General features: G+C 44.3%; 2 protein-coding genes and 1 pseudogene across 2 annotated transcripts; 1 reads left to right on the top strand and 2 right to left on the bottom strand.

Annotated features, from left to right (window-relative positions):
• Positions 1-290: 290 nt before the first annotated feature.
• On the bottom strand, positions 291-6436 carry LOC122043758 (annotated as a pseudogene).
• A 127-nt stretch (positions 6437-6563) lies between these two features.
• On the bottom strand, positions 6564-8017 carry LOC122041392 (bifunctional dTDP-4-dehydrorhamnose 3,5-epimerase/dTDP-4-dehydrorhamnose reductase-like). The gene is made up of 2 exons (XM_042601046.1): positions 7507-8017; positions 6564-7135 (listed from the first exon to the last, which is right to left on the bottom strand). Exons 1-2 carry the CDS (start codon positions 7960-7962, stop codon positions 6680-6682), a joined length of 912 nt encoding a protein of 303 aa, XP_042456980.1. The 5' UTR covers positions 7963-8017; the 3' UTR covers positions 6564-6679.
• A 15200-nt stretch (positions 8018-23217) lies between these two features.
• LOC122041391 (cytochrome P450 704C1-like) lies at positions 23218-25975 on the top strand. The gene is made up of 6 exons (XM_042601045.1): positions 23218-23733; positions 24211-24426; positions 24508-24801; positions 24883-25215; positions 25341-25544; positions 25629-25975. The coding sequence occupies exons 1-6, from the start codon at positions 23359-23361 to the stop codon at positions 25806-25808; spliced, it is 1602 nt and encodes a 533-aa protein (XP_042456979.1). The 5' UTR covers positions 23218-23358; the 3' UTR covers positions 25809-25975.
• The last annotated feature ends 550 nt before the right edge of the window (positions 25976-26525 follow it).

The following is a 26525-nucleotide window of genomic DNA, read 5'->3' as shown; positions in this document are numbered from 1 at the left end:
CTGTTAAGTGTAACAAAAGTACATGCACTTGACTTTTGAGTGTGTGTCATAGACGTATTCAGGATGACCGTCTGTCTACCTATTATTAAAAATACAAAGAAACATATAAATGCAATTGAAATGTGATGTACACACAAAAAGGACAAAACAAGGCAAGACACCTATAATGCAAATTACAATTGCCACAAGGAATTAGATGTGTTCAAATCATGCTTTGTTCATTCTGTCAACAAACATGAAGAGCTTTGTATGGGCAACAATTATCTTTGCGAGGGCAGTTAAATTTGTACTTCAACTTATTTTACTAACAGCAAATTTGGATCATGCCATGAGAATTCGACCTTCAATTCAGCTAACAAGGTTCATGAAATCCTTTATCCTAGTATTCTTTGCTTCGAGCAAAAGTTCTGAGATCTTGACTGCGTTTCTCATGAGTCGAGATTGAGTCAATCTCGATGAAAAGGCTTGCCTGTGGATGCATGCCAACCTCTCTTAACATCCACAAATACTTTCAGATCCGTAGGTTACGCGAGGGAAGTTTGAAGCTAGGGTGTAGTTTTCTGCTTCCAAGCATCTCAAGGAATCAAGGTAGTCGTATAGAGAGTAGATCATTGCAGAACTATGCAACCTTCTTTCCCTGAGCTCTCCGGTTGGGAATCGAACAAGTACCTGAAAGTGATAGCGATATCTGCATCAGTTCTGATACTCAAAAAATGCATCAGTTTTGCCACTAGAGATTATGTTTAAATAATTTTTAATAACCTAGTTAGATGCTCGACTTCAGCACTAAAATAAATGCAACTTAGTATGCATAAATTCCATATAAAAATAAACTTTAGTTTGTCTCATAAACAGCATAAGAACGACTTCGATCATAACTTACCTAACTCTTCATTATATTTCCTCTGAAATCTAGCAATCTGATGTCAAAAATCACATGTATCAGAATACTTTTAACTGCTGGTTTCAATTGATAATGAACATGTTCAAAAATCACCATTAATGTATGCCCCAAATTAGCAAAGATCATGATTTCTTGTTTATTCTACAAGTTTCAGCTTCTCTAGTTTCCAATCATCTCACCAAACTCAATGCATGAGAAACATCAGATTTTTTTTTTCAACTTGTCCTGATAACTTATGTGTCAATGGAAAGTGGAAGTGATTGGCGGCATAAGAATAAAGTTTTAGGTACAAATAGATTTATTTTGTCACAGAAGAGGTTTTGAAGTTTTACAAACACACCAAGCAAATATCCTTTTCCTTTGGTAATCCGAAAATATTGCTATGAAGAAAAATCAGAATACACACTTCATTTGATAGTTACTGGAAAGAGTCTAGTAGCATTGTTAAATTTGAAAGAGCCTCTTGCCATGGTCTTTTCTTAACAGATTATCTCCAAAAGTCAGCTTCAACGAGTATGACCTCTGGAGTATTCAAATTCGGAAAATAAAGAGTTTTGTCACACTTACTTGTGTAACTTCAGGCCCCTTATCAGGTTCAGCACCCAATGACATTGCTTTCTCTTGCTGCCTTCTAACAAGAGCAGCTTCCTTTTCAGCAGCTTCGCGAGCTGCTCTTGCCAAGGCCACTTCTTCTTTCTTACATTCGCTTTCAGCTTCTTCAGCCTCTCTTTAACCTCTCTTCTTCTTTCAGTTGATGCTCTCTTGCCTGGTTTGTGACAAGTTGTCGGTTTTAAATGTTGACATTGTAATACATAGAACTTGTAATAAATGTAGTACATCATCCAATGTTAGAATAGCACAGATTCATAAAGCCATCGATAAACCAAAACAATCAATTTAATAAAAAAAGACAACATACTTGATCAGCCTCAAGTGCTGCTCTATATGCAGCATCTTGCTCTTCCCGTAAACGATGATTGTTTCACCACTCTTCAGCTTCTAGTCTTGCAGCAATTAATGATGGAGCACGTTCTTCAACTACACGTTGAAGCAATGTAAGCATTTCATTAGGTGTCTTAGGGCCTTCAATCTGCATAATATGTAAAAGAATTTGACACCATTAAAAAGTACATGGAGAAGAAAATAGCATACAGATTACTGACACAAAATAATCTACATTATGCCAAGTAAAAATCCAACAAGAGACTTAGAAATAGAGTGCATGCTGTAAACACAGAAAAGTAGATAACTCTAATGCATTAACCTAGATAGCATTTCCAACATGTAAATAAATATATGTGACAATTTTTCAGAAGTGTTAGTCAAAATTGTTTTGTGTCGGTCGCATAGATCTTATCCCTCTATCAAATGCTATGCAAGATTGAATTTCTAGTCATATTCAGATATACTAAATTCCTTTCAGCAATGTTAACTGGAAACTTCTTTTTATAAGAATACAAATTGCGAGTATAGTAGTATACAAAGATCATGGGCATGATAAATGCCCTAAACGTTCAGATGTGTGAATTGCTTTAAAGCATTCCAAACAAAAAGGCAAGAATCAGGTAGCAATTGTAAAAAGCTTCTTCTCTGATGACACCAAGAATCTAATCTTAGACGATCTGCTTGAAATCCATAGATAAAGTCCAAGAGAATGAATTATAGTACTTGATGGAGAGAAATTCTGATAGGAACCCGGGGGCCTATCACGTGAAAAAATCGAAAGAGAAAGGGAAAAGGGGATAGGGTGATCGCTTCGAGGGGATCGACCTCCAATAATCAAACGAAATTGATTAATTAAAAGGGAAATTACTTATCTTCCAAAGTTACATAACGTCTCTTTAAATAGAGACCTAAACTACCTTTTCAAAAAGAAAAGGTCTAAAAGAAAAATAAAATAAAACTACCTTTTCGAAAGAAAAGGTGTAAAAGAAAAATAAAATAAAAATACATTTTCATGAGAAAATGTCAGATTAAAACTTATCTAAAATAAAAAAGAAAAAGTCTAAAACTTATTTTAAAAAGGAAATAAAGTTAATGGATTTATTTGAAAAGATCCATTAAAGGATCTTATCATTCCACCGCCCTTCAAAACAACCTTGTCCTCAAGGTTGTTTAGCAATAAATTCTGGAACATTTTCTTGAATGGTATCATATAATTCATAAGTACTGCTCCGATTCTAACTTCGGATGCATCAGGTTCAATAACAAATTGCTTATTAGGTAGTGCAAGAACTAGTGTTGTCATCATAACCTCCTTTAAATTCTGGAATATCTTTTTTGCTTCAAGACACCATCTAAATGCATCTGTGAGACCCAGAACATCACGTAATGCCTTGATACTCTTTGAAACTAGCACCTTTGAGGGATCAGTAGCTACTCCGTTTTGGCTTACAATATGGCCAAGGTATTCCACATCAGTTGTCCCAAAGCTGCACTTAGCTCTGAAGATATCATTCAGCAAACTTTGGAATGTAGAAGGTGCATTAATTAAACCGAAAGGCATGACTAAAAATTCATAATGACCATCATGAGTCTGAAAGGTTGTTTTTGAAATGTTTGACTGATGGATTCTTATCTGATGGAAGCCTGAGCGAAGATTCAACTTTGAGAATAATGAGGAACCTCCTAATTCATCAAGTAGTTCATCAATGATGGGGATGGGGTACTTGTCTTTCATTATAATTTTATTGAGTGTCGAGTAATCTATACATATTCGCCAATTTTTGTCTTTCTTTTGTACAAGCAGTACTAGAGAAGAATATGAAATTATACTTGGGCAAACGATACCAGCCTGAAGCATCTCTTGTACAATCTTCTCAATTTCCTCCTGTATGTAAGGGTAGCGATAAGGCCTAACATTTGCTTTAGGATCTTTTTTGATAGAGAGTTGCATGAGAAAAATAGAGCAATCTTTCTTTAATAACTGCTCTGCCTGATAACTACTGATTGGTGTGATAGTATCTTGTTTCTTGCCTCTGATGCAAACTTCTTTTCCTTGATCTTGGAAGCGCATTGTTAGTTGAGAGAAATTCCATATTATATCTCCTAATGTTTTCAACCATTGTGCTCCAAGTACAACATCACATCCATCTAGGGGAAGAAGAAAGAGATCTGTTATTAATTCATAATTGGGTAAGAAAATTTTAATACTATTGCACTTTCCTGGACTTGTAAGTGATCTTCCATCCGCCACCTTAACATCAAATGTAGATGCTTGCTCTATTTTTTGTTTAAGCCTGCTTGCCAAGGTTGAGTCTAGAAAATTGTTGGTGCTTCCTGAATCTATAAGTATCATTACTGGTTGTTTTTTAATGAATCCTTTTACCTTCATCGTTTGCAGAGTTTGTAGTCCTTCTAAGGCATGAACCGATATTGCCATAGAATCATACTGTACTTCGTTGATATTATCTTGTGTTTCATCTTCATGGAAATCATCTTCTTCCTCAGAGTTCTCTATTGGTTCAATCATCAGTATCCTTTTTTGCTTGCATTGATGACCACGGTGCCACTTTTCATCGCAATGCCAGCATAATCCCTTTGCCATCCTTTCCTTGATCTCTTCTTTTGTCAATCTACGAGGTGTTGAATAATATGATGGGTTTTCACGAATTACCTTGTTATTTCTTCTTCCTTCTTCATTGATCTTCTCTTCTTGTAGTCGTGCAAAGGATAAGGCAGCCTTCATGGTGCGGGGTTGATTCATTTTTACTTCTTGTCGTATATCAAGGCGAAGTCCTTCAATAAAAGTGCCCAATAGTTGCTTTTCTGACCAATCACGAGTTTGATTAGAGAGTCTCTCGAATCGTCCTTGGTACTCTAGTACGGTTGAAGTTTGTCGAATTTTGGCCAATTCTCCATCAACATTCTCATAACCGGAGGGACCAAATCGATTGATGAGTTCTTCTTTGAATTCCTCCCATTTTGAAGGTCCATGGCATGCTTCAAGCCAGTCATACCATTGGATGGCATCACCTTCGAGGTTTATAGATGCTAGTTCTACCTTTGCATTGTCCGATGTGCTGTGGAAGCGAAAATATTTTTCAGCCCTTGAAATCCATCCAATCGGATCGTTGTTCTCCCAGCGAGGAAATTCCACCTTCATACGTGGATAGTTGTGCTCTCGATCTTCATTTGAGTTTGCACCTTGGTCATATTGTTGTTGTCGAGACTGCTGATTTTTTCCCCTTTTGATTAGTATGCTTGAGCTAGAATCTACTTCTAAACGATCCTTCAATTCTTGCACTATCGTGACCAACGATGCCATAGTTTTTTCGAGTTTATCCATCCTTGTCTCGTGCTTAGCTTCAAATTCCAAAGCCCATTTGGCGTTAGGATGAGATCCTCCGGTCATCATGTTGAATTTTCTTCTCTTGAAGTCGGGTTAAGACCATGCGCTTGTTGAAGTTGCTGCAAGATACTATAAGGCGAAGATGAAGTGAACTGCTCTGATACCAAGTTGATAGGAACCCGGGGGCCTATCACGTGAAAAAATCGAAAGAGAAAGGGAAAAGGGGATAGGATGATCGCTTCGAGAGGATCGACCTCCAATAATCAAACTAAATTGATTAATTAAAAGGGAAATTACTTATCTTCCAAAGTTACATAATGTCTCTTTAAATAGAGACCTAAACTACCTTTTCAAAAAGAAAAATAAAATAAAACTACCTTTTCGAAAGAAAAGGTGTAAAAGAAAAATAAAATAAAAATATATTTTCATGAGAAAATGTCAGATTAAAACTTATCTAAAATAAAAAAAAAAAATCTAAAACTTATTTTAAAAAGGAAATAAAGTTAATAGATTTATTTGAAAAGATCCATTAAAGGATCTTATCAAATTCTTTGGTTGTCGGAGGCGACGACTATGGCGCAGAAGGGAAAGCAGGAGGCCTTGAGGCTATTACTCATCTTGAATCCTTCCTCTCTCCTTATGCTCCCGCCCCAAACCACAAAATGTTCAGTTAGACAAGCCACAGCGGGGACGAGAACAGGGTTCGCCACAGAAGGCCGGCACATCCGGGTGCTCAGGGGAGTGCGGGTACACGATCAACAACTTGAATTCGCGCTTTGCGCGCAGTAGGGCGTCCATGAACCCCTCCGCCGCGAAGCGAGGCGCGGTTTAGGCAGGGTAATCCCTCTCGAAGGCCGCGACGAAGTCCGCCGCCTCGACCGTGGAGGCTGAGACGGGGATCAGGAGGACGGACTAGACGCCGCGTGGCGCGGCGAGGAGGCCGACGGTGCGGGAGAGAACCCGACCGTGATCCAGAAGCCGAGGCCGACGGCGCCGGAGACGACGTAGAAGGGGAGGGTAGCGATCCTCCAGGCGAGGCCGGGGGCGGAGGATGATGGGTCATTCGAGGTGAAAGAGGCGATGGCGAGCTCCAGATCCCAGTTATGGGCGGAGATGATCTCGGTGCAGAGATCGGAGTCCTCGAGACCGGTGACGGCCTGGAAGGAGGCCAATTTGCCGTCGAATCCGCAACGCTTCTTCTCTATCCGTAGGGTTCGTAGTGGCGAAGAAGGGGACTCACTCAAGAGCCGAGAGAGGTGAGCATTTCTCCCACTTGATCTTTAAACATTCTAAACTTTTTCCCTTTTCTTAAAAAAAAAAAAAATCTAAAAAAAGGATTAAATTGAAATGGTTTGAAAAGCTTCGATATGAGTTAGAGTTCCCATCTTTATTTTATGAGCCATAATTAAACCTCCATTACACACTTATTTTTTGAAGAATGCTAGAACGACAAAGAAGGGAAAAATAAGAGAATGGAGATCGACTTAGGGCGTGATGGGTGTCTTCTTATTTGGTTGGAAGACATATTTGATCAGTGACTCCTTGATTGGGAGAAGCTCAGGGAACTCATTCTTCAGTTTGGTCGCATCTAGCTCATTGTTGCTTCGCGGGGCGACTATTACCTTGGCCTGCTCGGCGAGGGTGAAGTTTCTCCAGGTGAATTCCGGATCAATGTAGTCCCGATACATCTCCAGGATCTCATTGTGGCTGACGACTCCTGGATTGGTGAAGTTCCATATACCAGTGAGGTTCCTCTTTGCCATTTCGATCGATATAGGCAAGAGCTCGTCCAAGATGGTCATGGAGTTGGGTATGTCGACGACCTTATCGTAGCGGGTGATTTTCGTGATGAAGTTGCGAGGGTTCGTTAGGTCTGATGAGATGGGCATTCGGACGCGCAGCGTGCAAACGTTCTCGTAGTTTTTCAACAGCTCTTCTACCTGTTGAAAACGAAGAGGACCTTAATCGACAAACAAACTGAATGCAGTTACTAGAAAGCATAAAGAAGAGAAATAACAAACAAATTGACAAAGGAATCTGAGACGATAAGGAGCAAGGAAGTCTTTTCATTCGTTCCCGTCGATGTAATTTGCAAGAGAACATTAAGCATTTGGATGGATCAACGAACACAGATCGAGAAAAAGGGGGAAAATGAACTTGGAACAAGCATATCGTCCAGCAGCTAGATCAATGCCATCGGATAATACTGGATCCGACAAAAGTGTTAAGCTATATCAAATGATCTGATGAGACAATTTGAATCTTAAACGCAAGGATGATTCGGAAATTGAATCGATCGCTTAGAAGGTACCATGGCCTTGGTCTTGGAGTAGAAGGAGCCGACGAAGTTGGGCGTGTCCTCCTCCAGGAACCCGACGCCGGAGCCGAGAGGGTGCTTCTCGTCGTACTCGAAGATGCATCCGGTGGCATAGTTGATGAGGATGAGGCCGCGCTCGCGGCAGACGTCGGCGAGGGTGAGGGTGCCGACGACGTTGGCGCGGATGGTCTCAGCGCGGTGGGTCTCGCACCAGTCGACGTTCGGGCGGCCGGTGACCCCGGCGGCGTTGAAGACGTGGGTAGGGGCGGCGTCGGCGATGTCGGCCTCGAGCTGCGCGCGGTTCTCTAGGCGGCCGGCGCCGTAGGCGAAGGTGATGCCGCGGTCGGCGCAGAGCCGGCCCAGCAGGCCGCCAATCCAGCCGGTGCGTCCGTAGATGAGGAACCTGAGGCCGGACGCCTGGGAATCTCCGTTCACCGTCGCGAGACCCATCGATCGCCGGCTTCTGATCGAGATTGGAGAGAGGCGTTACGTTATATGAAGAGTGGCTACAATACGCAGGGGAGGCGATATAACGTCCGCCACCATCTGAAGCCGGAATTTTGCCTAAAATAACGGACGCTACATGCGATACGAGTTAAGGTGTAGCTGGTCATAACGGGATCCAGCCGATGCAGTTGCAGGCTGTCTCGTTCTCCCATCTCGTCTACTATTGGTGCATAAGTGGTCCCACCAAGCCCCACGGAAAAGGGTAAAAATGAAAGTCGACTCTTTATTTTCTTAGGAAGGATATTAAAAATATGTATTAAAAGCCTGCTTCATTTTATTTTTCATTCCTAAAATTATCATCATTTTATTTTTCATTCCTAAAATATCATTATTGTCAAAAATTATGTGATAAATTCATGCCAATTTAATCAAAAATTATTTTAACTTAATCAAGTTTACTTTAATGTTATTGATGCAAGGAGGGATTCATCCTATGAAAGATCAGCGCCACGGTGAAGGTCAAAATCAAGACGGTCAATACCCCATCATCATCGGTCGATCGGGCGAGTGGGTTGCCTGATCGGGATATGAAAGGTCCGATCCGATATCATTTCTGGCTCGGCCACCAGCCGAGCACTCGACGTTCGAAAAAAGGAACAAACGCCAAGTGTATGCAGAAGCAGGTCAAACGGCTACCCACTCGGCCTTACATCAATACTCGGAACAAAACAACGGAGTGGAGTTACGACCGAGTAGACCACACACAGACAGCAATACTACAGCCAAGCGGCTATCCCGTTCGGTCAAGGGGTACACTCATCAACCAGACAGTGGAAGTAACAGCCGAGCGGCTATCCCGCTTGGCTAGGTAGCGGACTCATCAGCCAAACAGACAATGAAGACTCGAGTCGAGCGGCCTTCTCGCTCGACCCAGTAAAAGACACAGGACATTAGCTGGCGAGATCTTTTTGGGAGCTGGTGCCGTCAACAGACGGCATGGTCATACAGAAGAGCGTACGACGGAAGCTTCCACTGTCACTTCAGAGATATGCTCGGCTCGTTAAGATATTGTGTCAGGGACATTTTACTGACACATTTTTTCAGGGAAGCTTTGAGAAACGTGCATGCTTTGGGAAGCGTGCACACCTTGGGAAGCATGCACACACGCTACAGGAGCTCTATATAAAGGGGGGTCCAAGTTTTAGCAAAGGTATGCACACTACTATTGCTGCTACTGTTCCTTTGATTCTTTGCTCCGCTACTTTCACATTGCGATGACTGACTTGAGCGTCGGAGGACCAACGCCGGGGACCCCTTCCCTAGCTCGACACTGATGTAGTTATGGTTGCAGGTTCGAGTGGAGTCCACACACGGTCAACAGAAGCGCAACATCCTCAGCATTTGTCACCTAGACTTTCGGACAGGATCATATTTGGCGCCGTCTGTGGCAACTTAACTTGCATCCAAGCTAAGGAGATGGAGGACGTTGGACGACTTCACACCGTGACGCTCACCCAGGAAGAGCTCGACATGCTCATGCAAGCCAGAGCACAGAAAATAGTCGAGCAGCAGCAACAAAAGGCGTCAGTCGATCGACAAGCGCAGCAAGCAACATCGGTAACAGGAGCCCAAGCGACACAAGAGGACCTTCCTGTTATAGTGTATACTAAAAGTCTAGTTTTTTGTAAATATTTATTTTGAAATAAGAATCACATTGGTCAAATGTCTACATTTATATGTTAAATGTAGTTATTCATTTAATTTATATTGTAGATAACATGGTGTGTGGTGTCACATAGAAGATCATGTTATCAGTTCCTTATAAATTATAAATAGTAGCTCATGACCAAGATGGATAGGGACAAACTATTGGAACGATCATAGTGTAATTTGATATTAGTTTATCTTAATTATAAAATTACACTAGTACACTACGAGTGTATTGATCATGACCATTTGAGGTTGTTTCTTTTTATACTACTACATAAAAGGACAAGGTCTCAGTTATTATGGATGTACATTCTCTTAATCCCGATATAATAACAAGCACGTATATTTAGTATTTATTTTTTAACTTATCAAAGGGTGAGATTTATTTCGTTAAATCAATAGACCCGATAAGTTGGGAAATGATATTATTTATATGGTGTGTTGTTGATTATAAAAGAAAACTGTGTCCTAGTAATCTAGGTTGATGATGTCCCTAAGAGGAGCTCATAAGGATTGTCATGTAAACCCTGCAGGTGGACTTAGTCTGACATGACAATAAGGTTGAGTGGTACTACTCTTGGAGCTAGATATTAATTAAGTGAGTTGTTAGTAACTCATTTAATTAATGGACATTAGGTATCTTAAACACAGGGAGATTAGCATACTCATGATAAGAAGGAGCCCATATTGTAATATGGGATTGGTGCGGTAGTGCAATAATAACTCTTTAGTGGTATAAGTTATTATTGATGAACTTGAGTTGGGTATTTGGGGCGAACACGGGAAGCTTAAGCTCATCGGGAGACTAAAACCAATTCCTCCTCTTGGTCTCTGTTGTAGCCTCTTATTTATAAAGTCTTATATCCACCAAAAGCCCAACTTCTTACCCATCTAGATGTGGCTGGCCAAACCAAGCTTGGAGCCCAAGCTAGGGCCGGCCAAACCAAACCAAGATGGGAGCCAAGTTGTGGCCGACCTAGCTTGGAGCCCAAGCAAGGTGGCCGACCACATTAAAATTAAAAGAGAGTTTTAAAATTTAAAATCTTTCCTTTTGTGGAAGCCATGATTTTAAAAAGAGAGTTTTAAATTTTAAAATCTTTCCTTTTATAACTTGCTACAAAAGATTAAAAGAGAGATTTGAAATCTTTTCTTATTTGTAGTGTATAAAAGAAATATTTTAATTTTTGACAAAACTTTTCTTTTTTATAATCATCCACATGTTTTAAAAGAGAGATTTTAATTTCTAAAATTTTCCTTTTATAACCAATCATGAAGGGATTTAAAAGAAAATTTTTAATCTTTCCTTAAAAGGATTTAAAAGAAAGATTTTATTTTTTCTTACCGGAAACAAATAAGGAAGTTTTAATTTTATGTTTAGAATTTTCCTTATTTGGAGCATAAGAGGGTGGCTGGCCATGACATGATTAAAAGGAATTTTTAATTTAATTTTCCTTTTTAGTCATTAGCAAAGAAAATAAGGAAGTTTTAATTATGTTTGAAACTTTCCTTTTTTGTCATGACCAAGGATTATAAAAAAGAGGAAGGGGATGCCTCATGAGACACACAATATCTTCTATTCCTCTCTTCCAATCCCTTGATAGTCGACCCTTCCTCTTCTCCTTTTCTTCTTCTCTGGTGGGCGACATCATCAATTCTTGGAGATACATTGGTGGTCGGATTTTGCTTGGAGAAGAAGAAGAGAAAGGAGACATTATTTTCTAACATCCCTTGGAGATTGGTTGGTGGATGAAACTCATCATCTTTTGGAGATTGTTTGGTGACCGAAACTTGGAAGCAAGAGAAGAAGGCTTCGGTGGATTTTGTCTTGGTAGATCGTCGCTCACACGACATCCAAGAGAAAGAGGGGAATACAACAGAAGATCAAGAGGTCTATAAGCTAAAAAAGGTATAACTAGTTGTTTGCTTCCGCATCATAACTAGTTCATCTTTTTGTATAGATCTTGAAATACCAAACACAAGATGCTATTGTTTTTAGGTGATCGATTTTATGTTATCGTTTATGTTTCGATTTCGTGTTTTGATCTTGTGCTTCTATTGAGGTCTCTGTAGTTAAACCTAGTTTACTGTAAGAAGTTAAATGTCTGATTTCCTTAAAAGGCTTTGTCTAGGAAGTGGTGGATAATCTCATACCTAAGAAGGTCTAGTGCCTCGCCATGTTTAACTTGGAAGCTAATTTTGGAAATAAATATTTAATCGACTTCTGTAATATGGTTTAACCTATGAAGAACACATCGGTTAAATTTGGATTAATAATGTTAAGTTTCGTTTGCAATCCAAATTTAACTTCTGAAGGACAACTTGAATTAATAATGTTAAGCATCGTTTGCGATCCAAGTTTAACTTTAGTAGAGCACATGGGTAGCTAGGAAAGTTCTGTTCTTGTATAAAATTTTTGTACAGGGGAACAGAATGGTATCTAGGTGTAGCAACCAACACTCCCGGAGCAATTTCTATATGGGGGCAGAACAGATTGCCGACCGGCACGCACGGGGAGGCACCGCCCACTCCGATCCCCTTCCACCGGGCTCTATTCCAGATTCCCTCAGAGATGGCCCAAGAAAATCAAGAACGGGGATCTTCTTCGGACGACACGCCCGTTCAAGACGCATGGAAAGGCAAGGCACCTCGAGGCAACACGTCACCTGAGCAGATCAACTGGCAGTTCTCCGAGGAAATCCTAAGGGATTTGCTGCCCAGGCATTACACCTCGTTGGCGATCGGATCATACAACGGGGCGACCGATCCAGATGACCATCTGGATAGGTTCGATAATGAAGCCACGCTCCACCAGTACACAGATGGAGTAAAGTGCCGAGTCTTTCTCACCACGCTCTCCGGCTCGGCACAGCGTTGGTTTAGAAGGCTGCCGGATGGATCAATACGCAATTTCAAGGACTTCCGATCTGCCTTCTTACATCACTTCGCCAGCAGGCGACGCTGCCAGAAGACGAGTGTCAACCTCTTCTCCCTGAAGCAGAGACCAAAAGAAATGCTCCAAGCCTACATTCAGCATTTCAATCAAGTAGCCATGGACATTCCCTCGGTCTCATCCGAGACCATGATGAATGACTTCAATTAAGGGCTCGTCAAGGGGAACTTCTTCTGATCGCTCATCAGAAAGCCGCCCCGGGACTTCGACCACATGCTCAAGAAGGCCAACGAGTATATCAACATAGAGGAAGCCTAAGCGGTAAGAAGAAAGGAGGTGCTGACCGAACCCTCAGCCTCGACCGAGCGCCGACCATCAAGCAACCACCAGCCGCCCAGGGGGCCAAGGGCCGAAGGAGTGTGACCACACAAGGAGACCAGAGTGCATACCGTGCAGCATGTGACTTCTGGTCGGCTAAAGGCTTCAAAGGGCAAGGTATGAACGCCTATATTCTACTCTTTCCACCAATCAGCGTCACACAACACGCGTGATTGTCGTGGTCTGACGTCGATCGTCAGTCGATCGGCTCCAAGAGGATATCGCCGCCAAACCCCTTCTCCCAATCGGCGGCAAACGCATCAATCCACCGGGCGGTGAGAGGACGCAAGAAAATCGCCCGAGCAGCCTCACTAACATCATCGGAGGGATAACTCTGATCCCTCTCAGGTTCCAGATGATCGAAATAGGCACTCTGCTCGGGAAGAGGAGAACAGAAACAACGTCGCCTGAGGAGAAATAAACATAATCATTGGTGGGCCGACCGACGGAGACTCCAATCGAGCCAGGAAATCGTATGCTCGGCGGCTGGAGATCCATGCAGTAGGATGTAGCCAGGAGAAGGCAGAAGGGCCCGAGATCAGCTTCGGGCCCAGAGACTTAGAAGGAGTGGAAATCCCTCATGACGACGCCTTGATCATCTGAGCGGTGATCGCTAACTATACTATTCACCAAATTTTTGTCGATACAAGTAGCTCGGTGAATATAATCTTCAAGAAAATATTCGATCAGCTGCAGATCGATTGAGGTGAGTTGCTGCCTATGACGACCCTATTGCATGGGTTTACTGGCAACGAAGTTTCACCGATGGGCCAAACAAGGTTGGCCATCTTGCTAGGAGAGGAGCCACTTAGAAGGACAAGAACCACGAACTTCATCGTGGTAGATGCACCATCGGCCTACAATGTCATCTTAGGCCGGTCGACCCTCAAAAAGTTTCGGGTAGTAGTATCTACTTACTGTCAAAAGATAAAGTTCCCGGTTGACGATCGGGTGGGAGAAGTTAGGGGTGACTAGTTGGTTGCTCGGTGCTGTTACATTGAGATGATCAAGACCGAGGCCAGACCCGCTCGGAAGACTCCACGGTTAGAGGTAAACGCTATTACTGAAAAGCCTCCCACTCTGGTCTATGAAGAAAAGGAGGAGGTCCAGATCCACCCAAGCCATGCAGAAACAACCACTTTTATTGCGACCGATCTAGAGGTGAAGAAGGAGGAGGAGCTGGCCGCCTGCCTCCGACAAAATCATGATGTGTTCGCATGGTCGACAGATGAGCTGCCCGGCATCTCCCCGAGTGTGGCGCAACACGAGCTTCATGTCAGACAGGATACTCGGCCGGTGAAGCAAAGAAAGAGAGACTTCAACACTGAATAGAACTTGATCATCCGAGCGGAGATAGAGAAGCTGCTGAAGGCCGACCATATACGAGAAGTTCAATTCTCGAGCTGGCTCGCAAATGTCGTGTTGGTCTCCAAGCCAGGCAACAAATGGCGGGTCTGCATCGACTTCCGTGATCTAAACAAGACATGCCCAACGGTACCTACTGTCGCGGATCGACCAAATAGTGGACTCCACCACCGGACGCGAGCTAATCTACATGCTCGACGCCCACTAGGGCTATCATCAAGTGCCACTCGCCCCCGAGGACCAGGAGAATGTTAGCTTCATTACGGTCGACGAGACACACTGCTACAATGTTATGCCGTTCGAACTAAAGAACGCAGGAGCCACTTATCAGAGGCTGATGAACATGGTGTTCCGACAACAGATTGGCCGTAACATGGAGGTATATGTCGACTACATATTGATAAAATTCCTCTGAGCTGTTAACCTGTGCGCAGATATTGAGGGGACCTGCCAAACGCTCAGGACCTATGGAATAAAGCTGGATTTGAATAAGTGTCTGTTTGGCGTAAAGAGTGGATGCTTCATGGGCTTCATCATTACTGAATAGGGCATCGAGGTGAATCCAAGCAAGGTGAAAGCACTACAGGATATGCCCCACCCCTAAATTTGAAGGAAGCTCAGCGTCTCACCGGTCCGATCACAGCGCTGCCTAGATTCATCTCTAAGTCATCCGACTGGAGCCTTTCATTCTTCAATATATTGCGCTGAGCGACAAAATTTCAATGGGACGCAGAGTGTGATCAGGCATTCGAAGAGCTCAAAGAGTACCTCAACTCCCTGCCCATTCTAGCTAAGCCATGTGTCAGCGAGCCGCTGCGGATCTACTTGTCGTCTATCGAGCACGCGGTCGACTCAGCTTTAGTTAGGTAGAATGACGAAGAACAACTTGCGTACTTTTTGAGCCATATATTAAAATATGCAGAGTCCCGCTACACTGGTCTCGAAAAGTTGGCTTATGCATTAATGCTCGTCGCTCGGAGGCTTCGCTCCTACTTCCTCGCGCACTCAATAATTGTGATGACTAACAATACCCTGGGAAGAGTCCTCCTCAATCGTGAGGCGTCCGGACGGCTGATCAAATGGACGACGGAGCTCAGTGAGTTCGACATCCAGTATCAACCCCGAACAACCATCAAAGCATAATCCTTGGCAGATTTCATCATCGATGTACATAATCCAGAACCAGAAGTCATTTGGATATACATGGATGGTCCATCCACTCAATAGGGAAGTGACATTGGGATAGTGCTCATCTCACCACAAGAAGACCGGATGTAATTGTCCGTTCGGCTGGACTACAAAGCCACCGACAATGAAGCTGAGTTTGAGGCACTGATTGCCGGACTATAGGTCGCTCACATGTGGGAGCTGTCAAAGTCCTCATCCACTCGGGCTCCCAGTTGGTCGCTCAGTAGCTGTCTGGGACGTTCGAGATAAGCAATGCCCGACTCAAGCTTTATGCGAAAGCCTTCAAAAAACTGAGAGCCAACTTCCGGGAGGTCATTATACAGAAGATCCCCCGATCGGAGAATCAGGCTGCAGATGAGCTGGCCAAACTAGTTAGTGTGTTATCGTCGATCGACATAGCACAGCTGATCGAGCAAGTATCTTTGGTCGCACACATTGATTGAATGGAAGGGGTCACCTTCCCGAACGACTAGAGGATGGCTATAACAGAGTTCCTACGGTCAAGAGCCGCACCTTCTAATCAGGATGAAGCTCGCTTGCTGAGGAAAAGAGCCGGACGGTTCACCCTGATCGGGGATCAATTATATAAAAAAGCCTTTTCCAGGCTTCTACTCAAATGCTCGGATCGGAGGATGCTGAATATATCTTGCGAGAGGTGCATCAAGGATCCCGCGGAGGACATCCGAGCGGACGCTTATTGGTGCGAAAAATACTTCTGGCCAGATACTTTTGGCCGACTCTCCAAGAGGATGCCGCTCGGACGGTGGCCACCTGCCTGTCCTGCCAAGAATATCATAACCTCTCGCATCGACCGATCGACAAGATGAAGACATCCATAGTGTCTTGTCCGTTCGACCAATGGAGCATCGACATCGTCTGGTCGTTCCCCATGGCGATCGGTCAGCGAAAATTTCTGCTAGTTGAGGTGGACTATTTCTCGAATTGGGTGGAGGTCGAGCCGCTTGCAAGGATAACCGAGCAGATGGTCGTGAAGTTCATCTGGCAACACATCATATGCCGGTTCGGTATTCCGCGTAAGCTCATATTAGACAATGAGAGACAATTCACCGGTCAGATGCTCAGGGAATGGTGCGAGAGCTACGGTATTCAGCAAACCTTCACCTCCGTGACCTATCCCTAGAGCAACGACCAAGCAGAGTTCGCCAATCGGGAGATTCTTTGAATCCTTCGCGCTCGGCTCAACCACATCGGAGGTAGCTGGGTTGACAAGCTCCCGAGCGTGTTGTGGGCGATCTGCACAACCCCAAAGGAGGGGACTGGTGCAACTCCTTTCCACTTGGTGTACGACGGCGGAGCAGTCATCCCTATAAAAGTCGGAGTGGAGTCTGATCGAGTGCAACACTATGACAAGGAAACACTGAGAGGATGCTTTTGGAGCTGGACTTAGTGGACGAATCACGCGCTAAAGCAGCCGTTCGGCTAATGGCGTACCGACAGTGGATGAAGCAGAACTACAACCGGAGGGTCATCCCGAGGTCCTTCCAGGTCGGCGATCTCATATGGAAGAAAGTCAAGCCGATCGGCGACGTCACCAAGCTCAAAGCTTCGTGGGCAGGACCCTTCAAGGTCATGGAAAAGCTCCGCTCGGGCGTCTACTACCTAGAGGATGAAGAAGGACGGCGGCTCGAACGGCCGTAGAGTGCGAACCATCTCCAACCCTACCGGGCCGGATGAGAGGTGCGCAAGTGTAGCAATGTATTTATATATCTTTGTATGCCCTCTTTGAATGCAGGATGAGAATAAAACACAAACCAAGATTTCTAAGCTATGTGCCGAACGACACATCAAACCGTCAAGCAGCAACGTTAAATGTGGGTCTACATCAAATCGTTGAGCGACGACGTTAAACGTGGGTCTACAGCAAACAGTCGAGCGACGATGTTAAACGCAGGGCTACAGTAAACCGTCGAGCGGTGATGTTAAAAGTTGGTCTACATCAAACCGTCGAGTGGCGACGTTAAACGCAGGTGTCCAGCAAACTATCGACCGGTGACGTTAAACGTGGGTATACGACAAACCGTTGAGCGGCGATGTTAAACGCGTGTCTACACCAATCGTCGAGCAGCGACCTTAAACCCCTGTCGTCATCAACGGTCGAGGGGCGACCTTAAACCCCTGTCGTCATCAATGGTCGAGCGGCGACCTTAAACCCCTGCCTTCATCAACGGTCAAGCGGCGACCTTAAACCCCTGCCGTCATCAACGATCGAGCAACGACCATAAACTTGAGACTTCGTCAAAAAATTTAAACGCGATATTTCATCCATCATCGAGCGGCGACGTTAAACCCTCGAGGTAAAACTTCATCTTTCGTTTTCATCAATGGTCGAGCAGCGACCTTAAACCCGGGTCCAGGTGCACATCCCGTTCGGGAGTATGCATCAAAATACTTTGTTGAAAACGAAAAGGATCAGGCATTCATACAGTAAAAAGATGAAAGGTTATAAAAGGAAAGTTTCGCCGAATGGGCAGGCATATATTAAAGATAAAAGCTTCGTCGAACGGACGAGCGTACAATGACACTTCAAAGTTTTTACAGGACTCTCAACTTCACTCAAGGTAATCAAGGGCATCATCAGGCAGCAACTCAGTCAGCTTGTCCCAATTGATGACGCTATCCTGCAGAGCAGCTGGAATGTGACCACTTTCCTTGAGCTGGTTAAGCGTCCCGTCGATCGCGAGGTCAAAAAGGAGGAGAGCCCGATCGACGACCTTGTTATTAAATTCGTCCGAGCGGATGTAGGCCTGCTTCCTGGCTTCAAATCTACTTGACTCGGCATCTTGATAGGTCTTCAGGGCCGCTCGGGAGGCCTCTAGCTCATCCTTGGCGGCTTTTAGCACCTCATCCTTCGCGGATAGTTGGCCCCGGAGCGCGTTCTCTTCGGTCGACCGGGTTGTCCACTCGACGATCTGGAAGTCTTGACCTTCCTTGAGCTTCTTGGAGAGAGCCTGGACTTCCTAGTTTTTCAGCTCCAAGTCTTCAATGGCCCGATTCTTCCTTGTTGTGGCCGACTCGATCTTCTTGTCAAAGGAGGTGACCTGCTTATTTAGATGACCCAGCATCACCTCCTGATCAGCAGTTTTCACCCGCTCGGCCTCGAGGAGTTTGGTGCTCTTCTCCAAGTCGGCCTTTAATTTATTGAACTCGACGGTCGATGACCCTTAGGAGGGTTGTCGCTCGAGACATTGAGCTTCTTGAACTCGTCCTCCAAAAATACAAGCCTGTGGCACATGACCAGACTCTCCACCCAATACTGCGGACGAACAGGAAAATGTTAGCGTCGATTAGAGGTAAATCATGAATTTACAATAAAATACTTACTCCAGTAGACATTTGGGTGTGACTATTCACAAGCGCGCCTGGAGGTAACATCGTCGCACGGGCCCATGCGTCCTCCCAGACTTTGGTGAGCGGCCCCGGGATGATGATTTGATGCTCGGGGGTCCAAGACTGGGTGCTCGGCTAGCTATAATCCTCCGTTGGTAGACGGAGGATCGCCGTGACGGATTGCCTGTCGCTCGGGGCCGATTGAGCCGAGGCCTCCTGACCGGAGGGTCGGGATGCGGTTGGACCTCAAAACCTTCCATGGCCTCAAAGATGGTGGCATGAAGGCCACGGGCGACACGGCGACAATCCCCTGCGACAGCTTGGCTAAAGAGGGCATCCGATCAGACGACGAAGCCTCCACAATCTCTGGGATAGGAGCGGGGGTCGAAGTCTCGACCGGCTCGACGGTCCTCACAGCAGAGGTGGCGGATCGTGAAGGAGTGTCCACCTGGTGCCTTTTGCGCCTGGAGAGTGGCTCACCGGATGAGCCTGAGCCCTCATCCCGAGCGATGGGGAGTTGCTCAGATGAAGGGAGTAATCCACCAGCCACTTCAATGCTGGGCGTCCGGCTGGCTGTACCCTCACCCACCACAGCAGGCATCTCCCCTCTCTCTCTGATCGGATCCTCATGAGAGCCAACTGACGGAGGGCCGCGACTCTCCAGTTCCTTAGTAGCCGCCGCGTTGATCTCTGTGTCCTTAAGATTTGCCTTGCTGGCCAGACGAGCACGCAACATGGCTTCGGCTGCTAAAGAAGGAGAGAAATCAGTTAGCATCAAAGGAAGGACGTAAAGTAATCTCATATCTAGGCTGGTCGGGAGCCGAGTGCGGATCGGACTCAGACTAAAGATGTACAAGACACTTTCAAGCAACAACTTGTGGATGCTGTACTTCTGATTGGCCAACATTACTGCAGCATTCAAGAAGTCCGATCGACTCTTGTAGCTTTTTAGTGGGGGTTGAGGCGCCACTTCGAGCTGCTAGTAGGTCTGGAAGTATGACCGCTTGGGAAGATGCATGAAAAGGAAATACTCCTTCCAGTGCTTATTTGAAGTCGATATTTTATCAAAGAAAACCAAACCGATCCAAGATTGGAAAAGGAAGGTCCCCGGTTCGGATTACTTGGGGTAGTAGAAATAATGAAAGACTCGGGGGATAAGAGGGATGTCATGCAGTCGGAACAAAACAATGACGCCACACAACAAACAAAAAGAGTTTGACACAAGTTGAGGAAGGAAAATGCGGAAGTATTTACAAACCGCGAGAATAAAAGGATGAATGGGGAACCGCAAACCGACGGTGAAGTGGTCTCTGAACAGACAGATACATCCGGTCAAAGGAGCATTTGGCTGATCGGATGAAGAAGGCAAAATGATTTCATGGTTAGACAGAATTTCAAAGGCATTCATAAGGCCCTCAGCATCACCCTCATCAAGCCTAGACTCCATGGTGGTGTACCAGAGTCCAAGGACAAGGGCAGACGACTGTGAAGAATTGGCCATTGCGAAAACATATGAAAAAAAGGAAATCGAAGGAAGAAATGCAAACGAACGAGGAAAGGAGCCACCAGAAGGTCGCCGAAACATAAAGGAAAGCAGAAAGCTCGAAAGAAGAAGTGACGGGAAAGAGAGCTTACTGGAAAAAGATCGTCGGGAAAGAAATGTAAGGAATCGTGGAGCAGGCTGCGCAAAAGCAGAGAAGGATCGCCGGAGGCACTGAGGAAAACACAAGTGTTGGGGAGAAGCCGACGCTGTAAGTTTATAAACTTCGGGCTCGGCCGACCGGAGTCGTCCGATCTAGGGTATGGAAACCGAGGCAAAGATCGAGCCGTTGAATTTAAACCACCAAGCGTCACATCAACACCTGTTACGTCAGGCGTGCGACTGCAGCGGACGTGACACGTGTCACATTCCCATGGGTCGATATTTAATGAGAGCCATTAACAGGCATGGGAACACGCTTAGCCTTAATGCGTTGAGATTTGCACAACTTGCCAGAAATCTGAGTGACGTAGCGTCGATTGCGCTCACCCAAGGAGGCCAGAGGAGAAATTTCCAAGTACAAATGCTCATCACGCCAATCAGCCTAAGGGATCAGACCTACGCCCCGACCGGTTGACCGTCTTTAAGAAATCGATTAGCAAGGAGCGGTCACATAGCGGGATGCTAGGCCACGACTCCCCAATCGGAATCAGGGGAAGGTCAACAGTCGATCGGGAGAAAAACTTCAGACATTTTGTCCAGTCAGTCGGACTTGCAACCTTTTTCGACTAGACTTGAGGGGGAGACATGTGATGTAGTGATAAGGAGGGGCCCACCCTGTGAAAGGTCAGCGCCACGGTGGAGGTCAAAGTCAAGGCGGTCAACGCCCCATCATCACTGGCCGATCAGGCTAGTGGGTCACCTGACCGGGATATGAAAGGCCCGATTTGATACCATTTCTGGCTCGGCCACTAGCCGAGCACCCGACACTCGAAAAAAGAAATAAACACCAAGTATATACAGAAGCAGGTCGAGCGACTACCCCGCTTGGCCTTACATCAATACTCGGAACAAAACAACGAAGTGGAGTTACGACCGAGCAGACCACACACAAACATCAATATTGTAGCCGAGCGACTATCCTGTTCGGTCAGGGGGTATAGTCATCAACCAGATAGTGGAAGTAACGGCCGAGCGACTATCCGCTCGGCCAGGTAGCGGACTCATCAGCCGAACAGACAACGGAGACTCGAGCAGAGTGGCTATCATGCTCGGCCTAGTAAAAGACACAGGACATTAGCTGACGAGATCCTTTTCGGAGTTGGTGCCGCCGACAAACGGCATGGTCGGCGACATGGTCAGACAGAAGATCGTACGACGGAAGCTTCCACCGTCAGTTCAGAGATATGCTCGGCTCATTAAGGTATTGTGTTAAGAGTGCTTTACTGACATGCCTTTTCAAGGAAAGATTTGAGAAGCGTGCACGCGCACTACAGAAACTCTATATAAAGGGGGGGTCTAAGCTTTAGCTGAGGTATGCACATTAGTGTTGCTGCTACTATTCCTTTGCTTCTTTGCTCCGCTACTTCCATATCGTCGGTGGCTAACTTGAGCGTCGGAGGGTCAACGCCGGGAACACCTTCCCTGGCTCGGTACTAACGTAGTTATGGTTGTAGGTCTAAGCGGAGTCCACATGCGGTCAATAAGAGCGTCACATCTCTAACAACTGTCGTCTTGATTTTTGAACAGGATTGGTTATTATACTAATTTTAATTTTAAATCCTAAACGCTAAATAAAATTATGTGATATATTAAGCTTACAATTAAATCATTATATCTTAAATCCCGAACACATGGATTATAAAAAATAAAAATTAATATTCTTTTATTATTTTTGGAGGATTCCAAAATGACCCAAATTGTGTGACGGAAATCGAATAATGACGTACCACCTACTCAATCATTACAATGTTGCCGTGCCTTTCAAGGTGGTAAAATTCAATGGGTTTTTAATTATTTTTATATTACGATTTAAAATAATTTTAGTTTTTTTTTTAATTTTATAAAAGTCCCTTAGAGTGTCTTTAGTTGGGAAAGATTTTTATTTTTGTTTTTCATAAAAATAAATTTAAGAGTTAAAAAATAATAAAATAATTAATTAAAAAAAATTAGTATCGAATCATCGAATGTTATATGTTGACGAGGCATCGTGAGACTTCTACAAATTAGGATTCAGTTGTAGGACCTTGCAAGGCTTCTCCGAAGGTTAGTGGCATGATCCTTCGAAGAGAACCGGAAAGAAAACTTAGGATTGATTGCTACCGACATGAAGAGAAAGCTGAACATTCGGGTAGAGCTTTAGTAAACTCGGTCGCACTGCAGTTCGAACCATCCAGACGACTCAACTCAAACCAAAACACAATACCAAATATGGGGACCCTTATCGCCATCTATCTCCAACATAAACATCTCCAAACAACTCCAATTTTCAACAAAGACTTTGACATTTCTGATGCCACAAGTACTCATGGCTCCATTGTCCACAAACCACTGAAAAAATATCTGAAGAAGGTCCCAACCACAAAGTGGCTATAAAAAAACAAGAAGGGAAAACAAAATTTTTTTTTAAAAAAAACTAGCCTTGTGGAACCTCTTGGCCGCAAGCGAGGCTACCCGTGACCGTGAGAGATCGGCATCGACTTTCGACGAGGGAGAAACGAATGATCATTTCGCCCGATTTTGGACGGACAAATTAAAAAATGGTTCACGATTAATTCTTAAATTTGTCCATCCATTATTTTACAATAGCTAAAACACTAACCACCAAACACCATGTGCAATTCAACCTTCACCCCATCAACGCACTTCTAGATAAACAAGGCATTAGTCACCCTCAACTGATGAATACAATATTGTAGGCTCGGAAAGCCGACAACACCCTCGGATTCATCTCCCCTTTTCCAAACACAATTTCAGAAATTCTGCAAGATATCTAAAGCAACGAAGACTTGTCCAGAAAGAAACATCCATCCTATTCATTATGCCTATATCCTTCCTCTTCTTCCCAAGTGATCACAAACAGCAGCTTGCTTCTTCACCTGGAGCAAGCATCGACTTGTTCACTGCCACTGCAACATTAGGCCTTCTCTTTTCAGCTGTGTGTACCTTTGCGCTTCTCTTTCGATCAAGAAGCAGCAGCAGCGACAACGAGAAGAAGAAGAAGCAATATGCTCCTGCAGTTGGGACAATTCTGCATCAGATTGTAAACTTCCCGAGGATTTACGACTACCACACGGAGCTCTCGCGCAAGCACAAGACCTTCAGGCTCTTGAGTCCCTTCTGCCAGTACATCTACACCACTGATCCTATTGTTGTGGAGTACTTCCTCAAGACCAACTTCCAGAATTATGGCAAGGTATTAGTAAATGCTCTATGGTTGAGACAAATGTTGAAGCTTATTTGATAAGATAATTGAGCCAAAGTTAAATTTAAAATGAATTTACTGAAATTGTTGTTCAAATTTAACTTGATTTTTTTTTTTACGAACTTGAGCTTAGTTCCTCTAGATGCTATTGAGTTCTTGTCTAATTGTTTGAAACTTTCATTAATTAGGCTGTTATTACAAGTTTATATATTTTTTTCATTTTGAGTGCTTCTTTGATTATTTTCAATATTGATAATTAATAGTTTACCATCTCTATTTATGACGAATTGAATATATGTGTTTAAGTTTGTTGGTTTAATTTAATAAATTATTTCAACTTATTTATCTAATTGACCTGACCAGTATGAAGTAAGCTTTTATTAAATTGACCACCAAGTTTATTACGAAGGTTTGATTGATTTGTAATTCTATCGAGTACTAACAAGTTAGTACTTATTTTGCTTTCAGGGGTGGATGCACTATGAGCTCCTGAAAGATATGTTTGGCAATGGAATTTTCGTAGTTGACGGTGATAAGTGGCGGCACCAGAGAAAGCTTGCCAGTTATGGGTTCTCCACAAAGGCCCTTAGAGATTTTAGCTCTGCAATCTTCAGGAAAAACGCATCTAAGCTTGCTCACGTTGTTTCATCATATGCCGAAAGCAATGAGAAGTTCGATGTTCAGGTAAGTATGAAGTCGTTTTGATTTTGAGTTCATCTATGGCCTCGTTTAGGACTCCCAAAGTCTGAATTTTGCGACTGACAGCACCTACTGATGAAGACGACGATGGACTCGATATTCAGAATCGGGTTCGGAGTGGAGTTGAATTGCTTGGACGACTCTGGTCAGTCTCAAGGGGGGAACGAGTTCGCAAAGTCGTTCGATGCTGCCAACGAGCTGCTCATTTTGCGATACATAAACCCGCTGTGGAAGGCCATGAGGTGCCTGAACATTGGATCTGAAGCAAAACTCAGAGACAAAATCAAGCTTGTCAATGAGTTTGTGTACCGATTGATCAGTATCAGGATTGAACAGGCTTCAGAAACAGGAAATGAACAAGTAAGTAATTCCTTTTACACCATCAACTGCCTCCTCTTCCGGAAGACCAGTGTTTCTTATTCGATCTGAAATGAAGAACAGAACGAAGACATCCTATCGAGATTTCTCGACGAGCGAAAAAAGGATCCACAAAGCATCAGCCTTGAGTACCTGAGGGACATAATAATAAACTTTGTGCTCGCTGGGAAAGATAGCACAGCAGGCACACTGGCATGGTTCTTCTACTTGATTTGCAAGAACCCTCGTGTTCAAGAGAAGATTCGCAAAGAAGTCATAGAAGTGACTGAAGCCGCAGAGACTGCGGCCGCTGTGGATGAGTTCGCGGAGACTATAAGCGAGGATTCACTTAACAAAATGCAGTATCTTCATGCCGCGCTCACCGAAACACTTAGGCTGTTTCCTCCAGGCCCCATTGTAAGTGTCAGTTTAGGCTATAAACGTGATCCTATTGGGTAGTCTTATCCTACATTATAATAAGAGACTGTTTCCACGATTCTATCAAAACGAAGCTAATTTTTTCGAATGGTTTACAATTGCAGGACAGTAAGGTTTGCTTCTCGGATGACACTCTACCTGGAGGCTACACTGTAAGGAAAGATGATGTTGTGTTTTATCAGTCATATCCAATGGGGAGGATGGAGTACTTGTGGGGTGCTGATGCTGAAGCTTTTCGCCCGGAGAGGTGGCTGAACGACGACGGCATCTTCCAGCCGGAAAGCCCATACAAATTCACAGCTTTTCAAGTAACAAAAACAATCTGAGTATCAGGCTTTGCGGTTCGAAAATAGTAAAAATTTGAGGCTGCTTATCTTGTTTGCTAATTTCAGGCTGGGCCAAGGCTCTGCTTGGGGAAGGAGTTTGCCTACAGACAAATGAAGATATTTGCAACAGTGTTGCTGCGATTCTTTGAGTTCAAGCTCGGCGATGAGGGGGAGGTTGCACGCTGGAAAGCCTCGACGACTTTGCTGATCGACGGAGGCCTCTTCCTCGAAGTGGTTCGCAGATGAAACATGTGAATTTGCGAACGAACTTGTTGGCATCTCTACTCTTGGAATAAGTAGTTACTTTCTCAGAACAAAGAATCACTCCTTGAACCTATCTATCCATTCCAAACACAATTCAGTGGCAATTGTGTGGAACATTATATATAGCAATGAACTCATTTTCGTCATCATGATTCGTTTTTCCATTTTGTTTAAATAGATCGAATTGTTCTTCCTCCTCTTATTGAGTGACAATCGAAATTCTCCCTGCATCAAATAGCAAGAAACAAATAGCAAGAAGAAGAACAACAATAAAAAGTAAAGTTGCAAATGAACTATGATACGGTTGGTAATGGAGAGGCCCATGAGGAAAGGGTTGGAAAAGTCAAGGCCAAATGGCGGTCAAAAGTCAAGAGGACGTGGTGGTCAATAGTCAAGGTGATGTGGCAGTCAAGAGTCAGACTGACGGGGCGATTAAAGGCAAGCAGGGGTGATAGTCAGAGGTCAGACAGGCTGGTCGATCAAGGGGGCAAAGCCGTCGGAAGACGAGGGAAGACGTCAGGCGGAACACAGGTCACGGGTCGGCATCGGCAGGGCTGATCAGAAGCAGCCCGATCTACAGACCTGCGGTTAAGGGCCAGGAAGTACAAAGCGCAGGATGCAAGTCGAGATCGGTAGAGCTAAGCAGAGGCCAAGAACTGGAAGTACAGGTCACGGGTCGATATCGGCAGGGCTGATCAG

The sequence above is a fragment of the Zingiber officinale genome, chromosome 2A (genome assembly GCF_018446385.1).
Source record: "Zingiber officinale cultivar Zhangliang chromosome 2A, Zo_v1.1, whole genome shotgun sequence".
Taxonomy (NCBI): domain Eukaryota; kingdom Viridiplantae; phylum Streptophyta; class Magnoliopsida; order Zingiberales; family Zingiberaceae; genus Zingiber; species Zingiber officinale.
This window is presented reverse-complemented; position numbering and strand designations above follow the sequence as displayed.

What these genes read in the sequence shown, in the direction of transcription:
- LOC122041392 (XM_042601046.1), bottom strand. Translation starts at nt 7,962, where the DNA reads ATGGGTCTCGCGACGGTGAACGGAGATTCCCAGGCGTCCGGCCTCAGG. An exon ending in ACTCCAAGACCAAGGCCATG is followed by an intron (nt 7,136 to 7,506) that starts GTACCTTCTAAG and finishes CGTTTTCAACAG; the next exon opens with GTAGAAGAGCTGTTGAAAAA.
- LOC122041391 (XM_042601045.1), top strand. Translation starts at nt 23,359, where the DNA reads ATGCCTATATCCTTCCTCTTCTTCCCAAGTGATCACAAACAGCAGCTT. An exon ending in CAGAAACAGGAAATGAACAA is followed by an intron (nt 24,802 to 24,882) that starts GTAAGTAATTCC and finishes AATGAAGAACAG; the next exon opens with AACGAAGACATCCTATCGAG. An exon ending in ACAAATTCACAGCTTTTCAA is followed by an intron (nt 25,545 to 25,628) that starts GTAACAAAAACA and finishes TGCTAATTTCAG; the next exon opens with GCTGGGCCAAGGCTCTGCTT.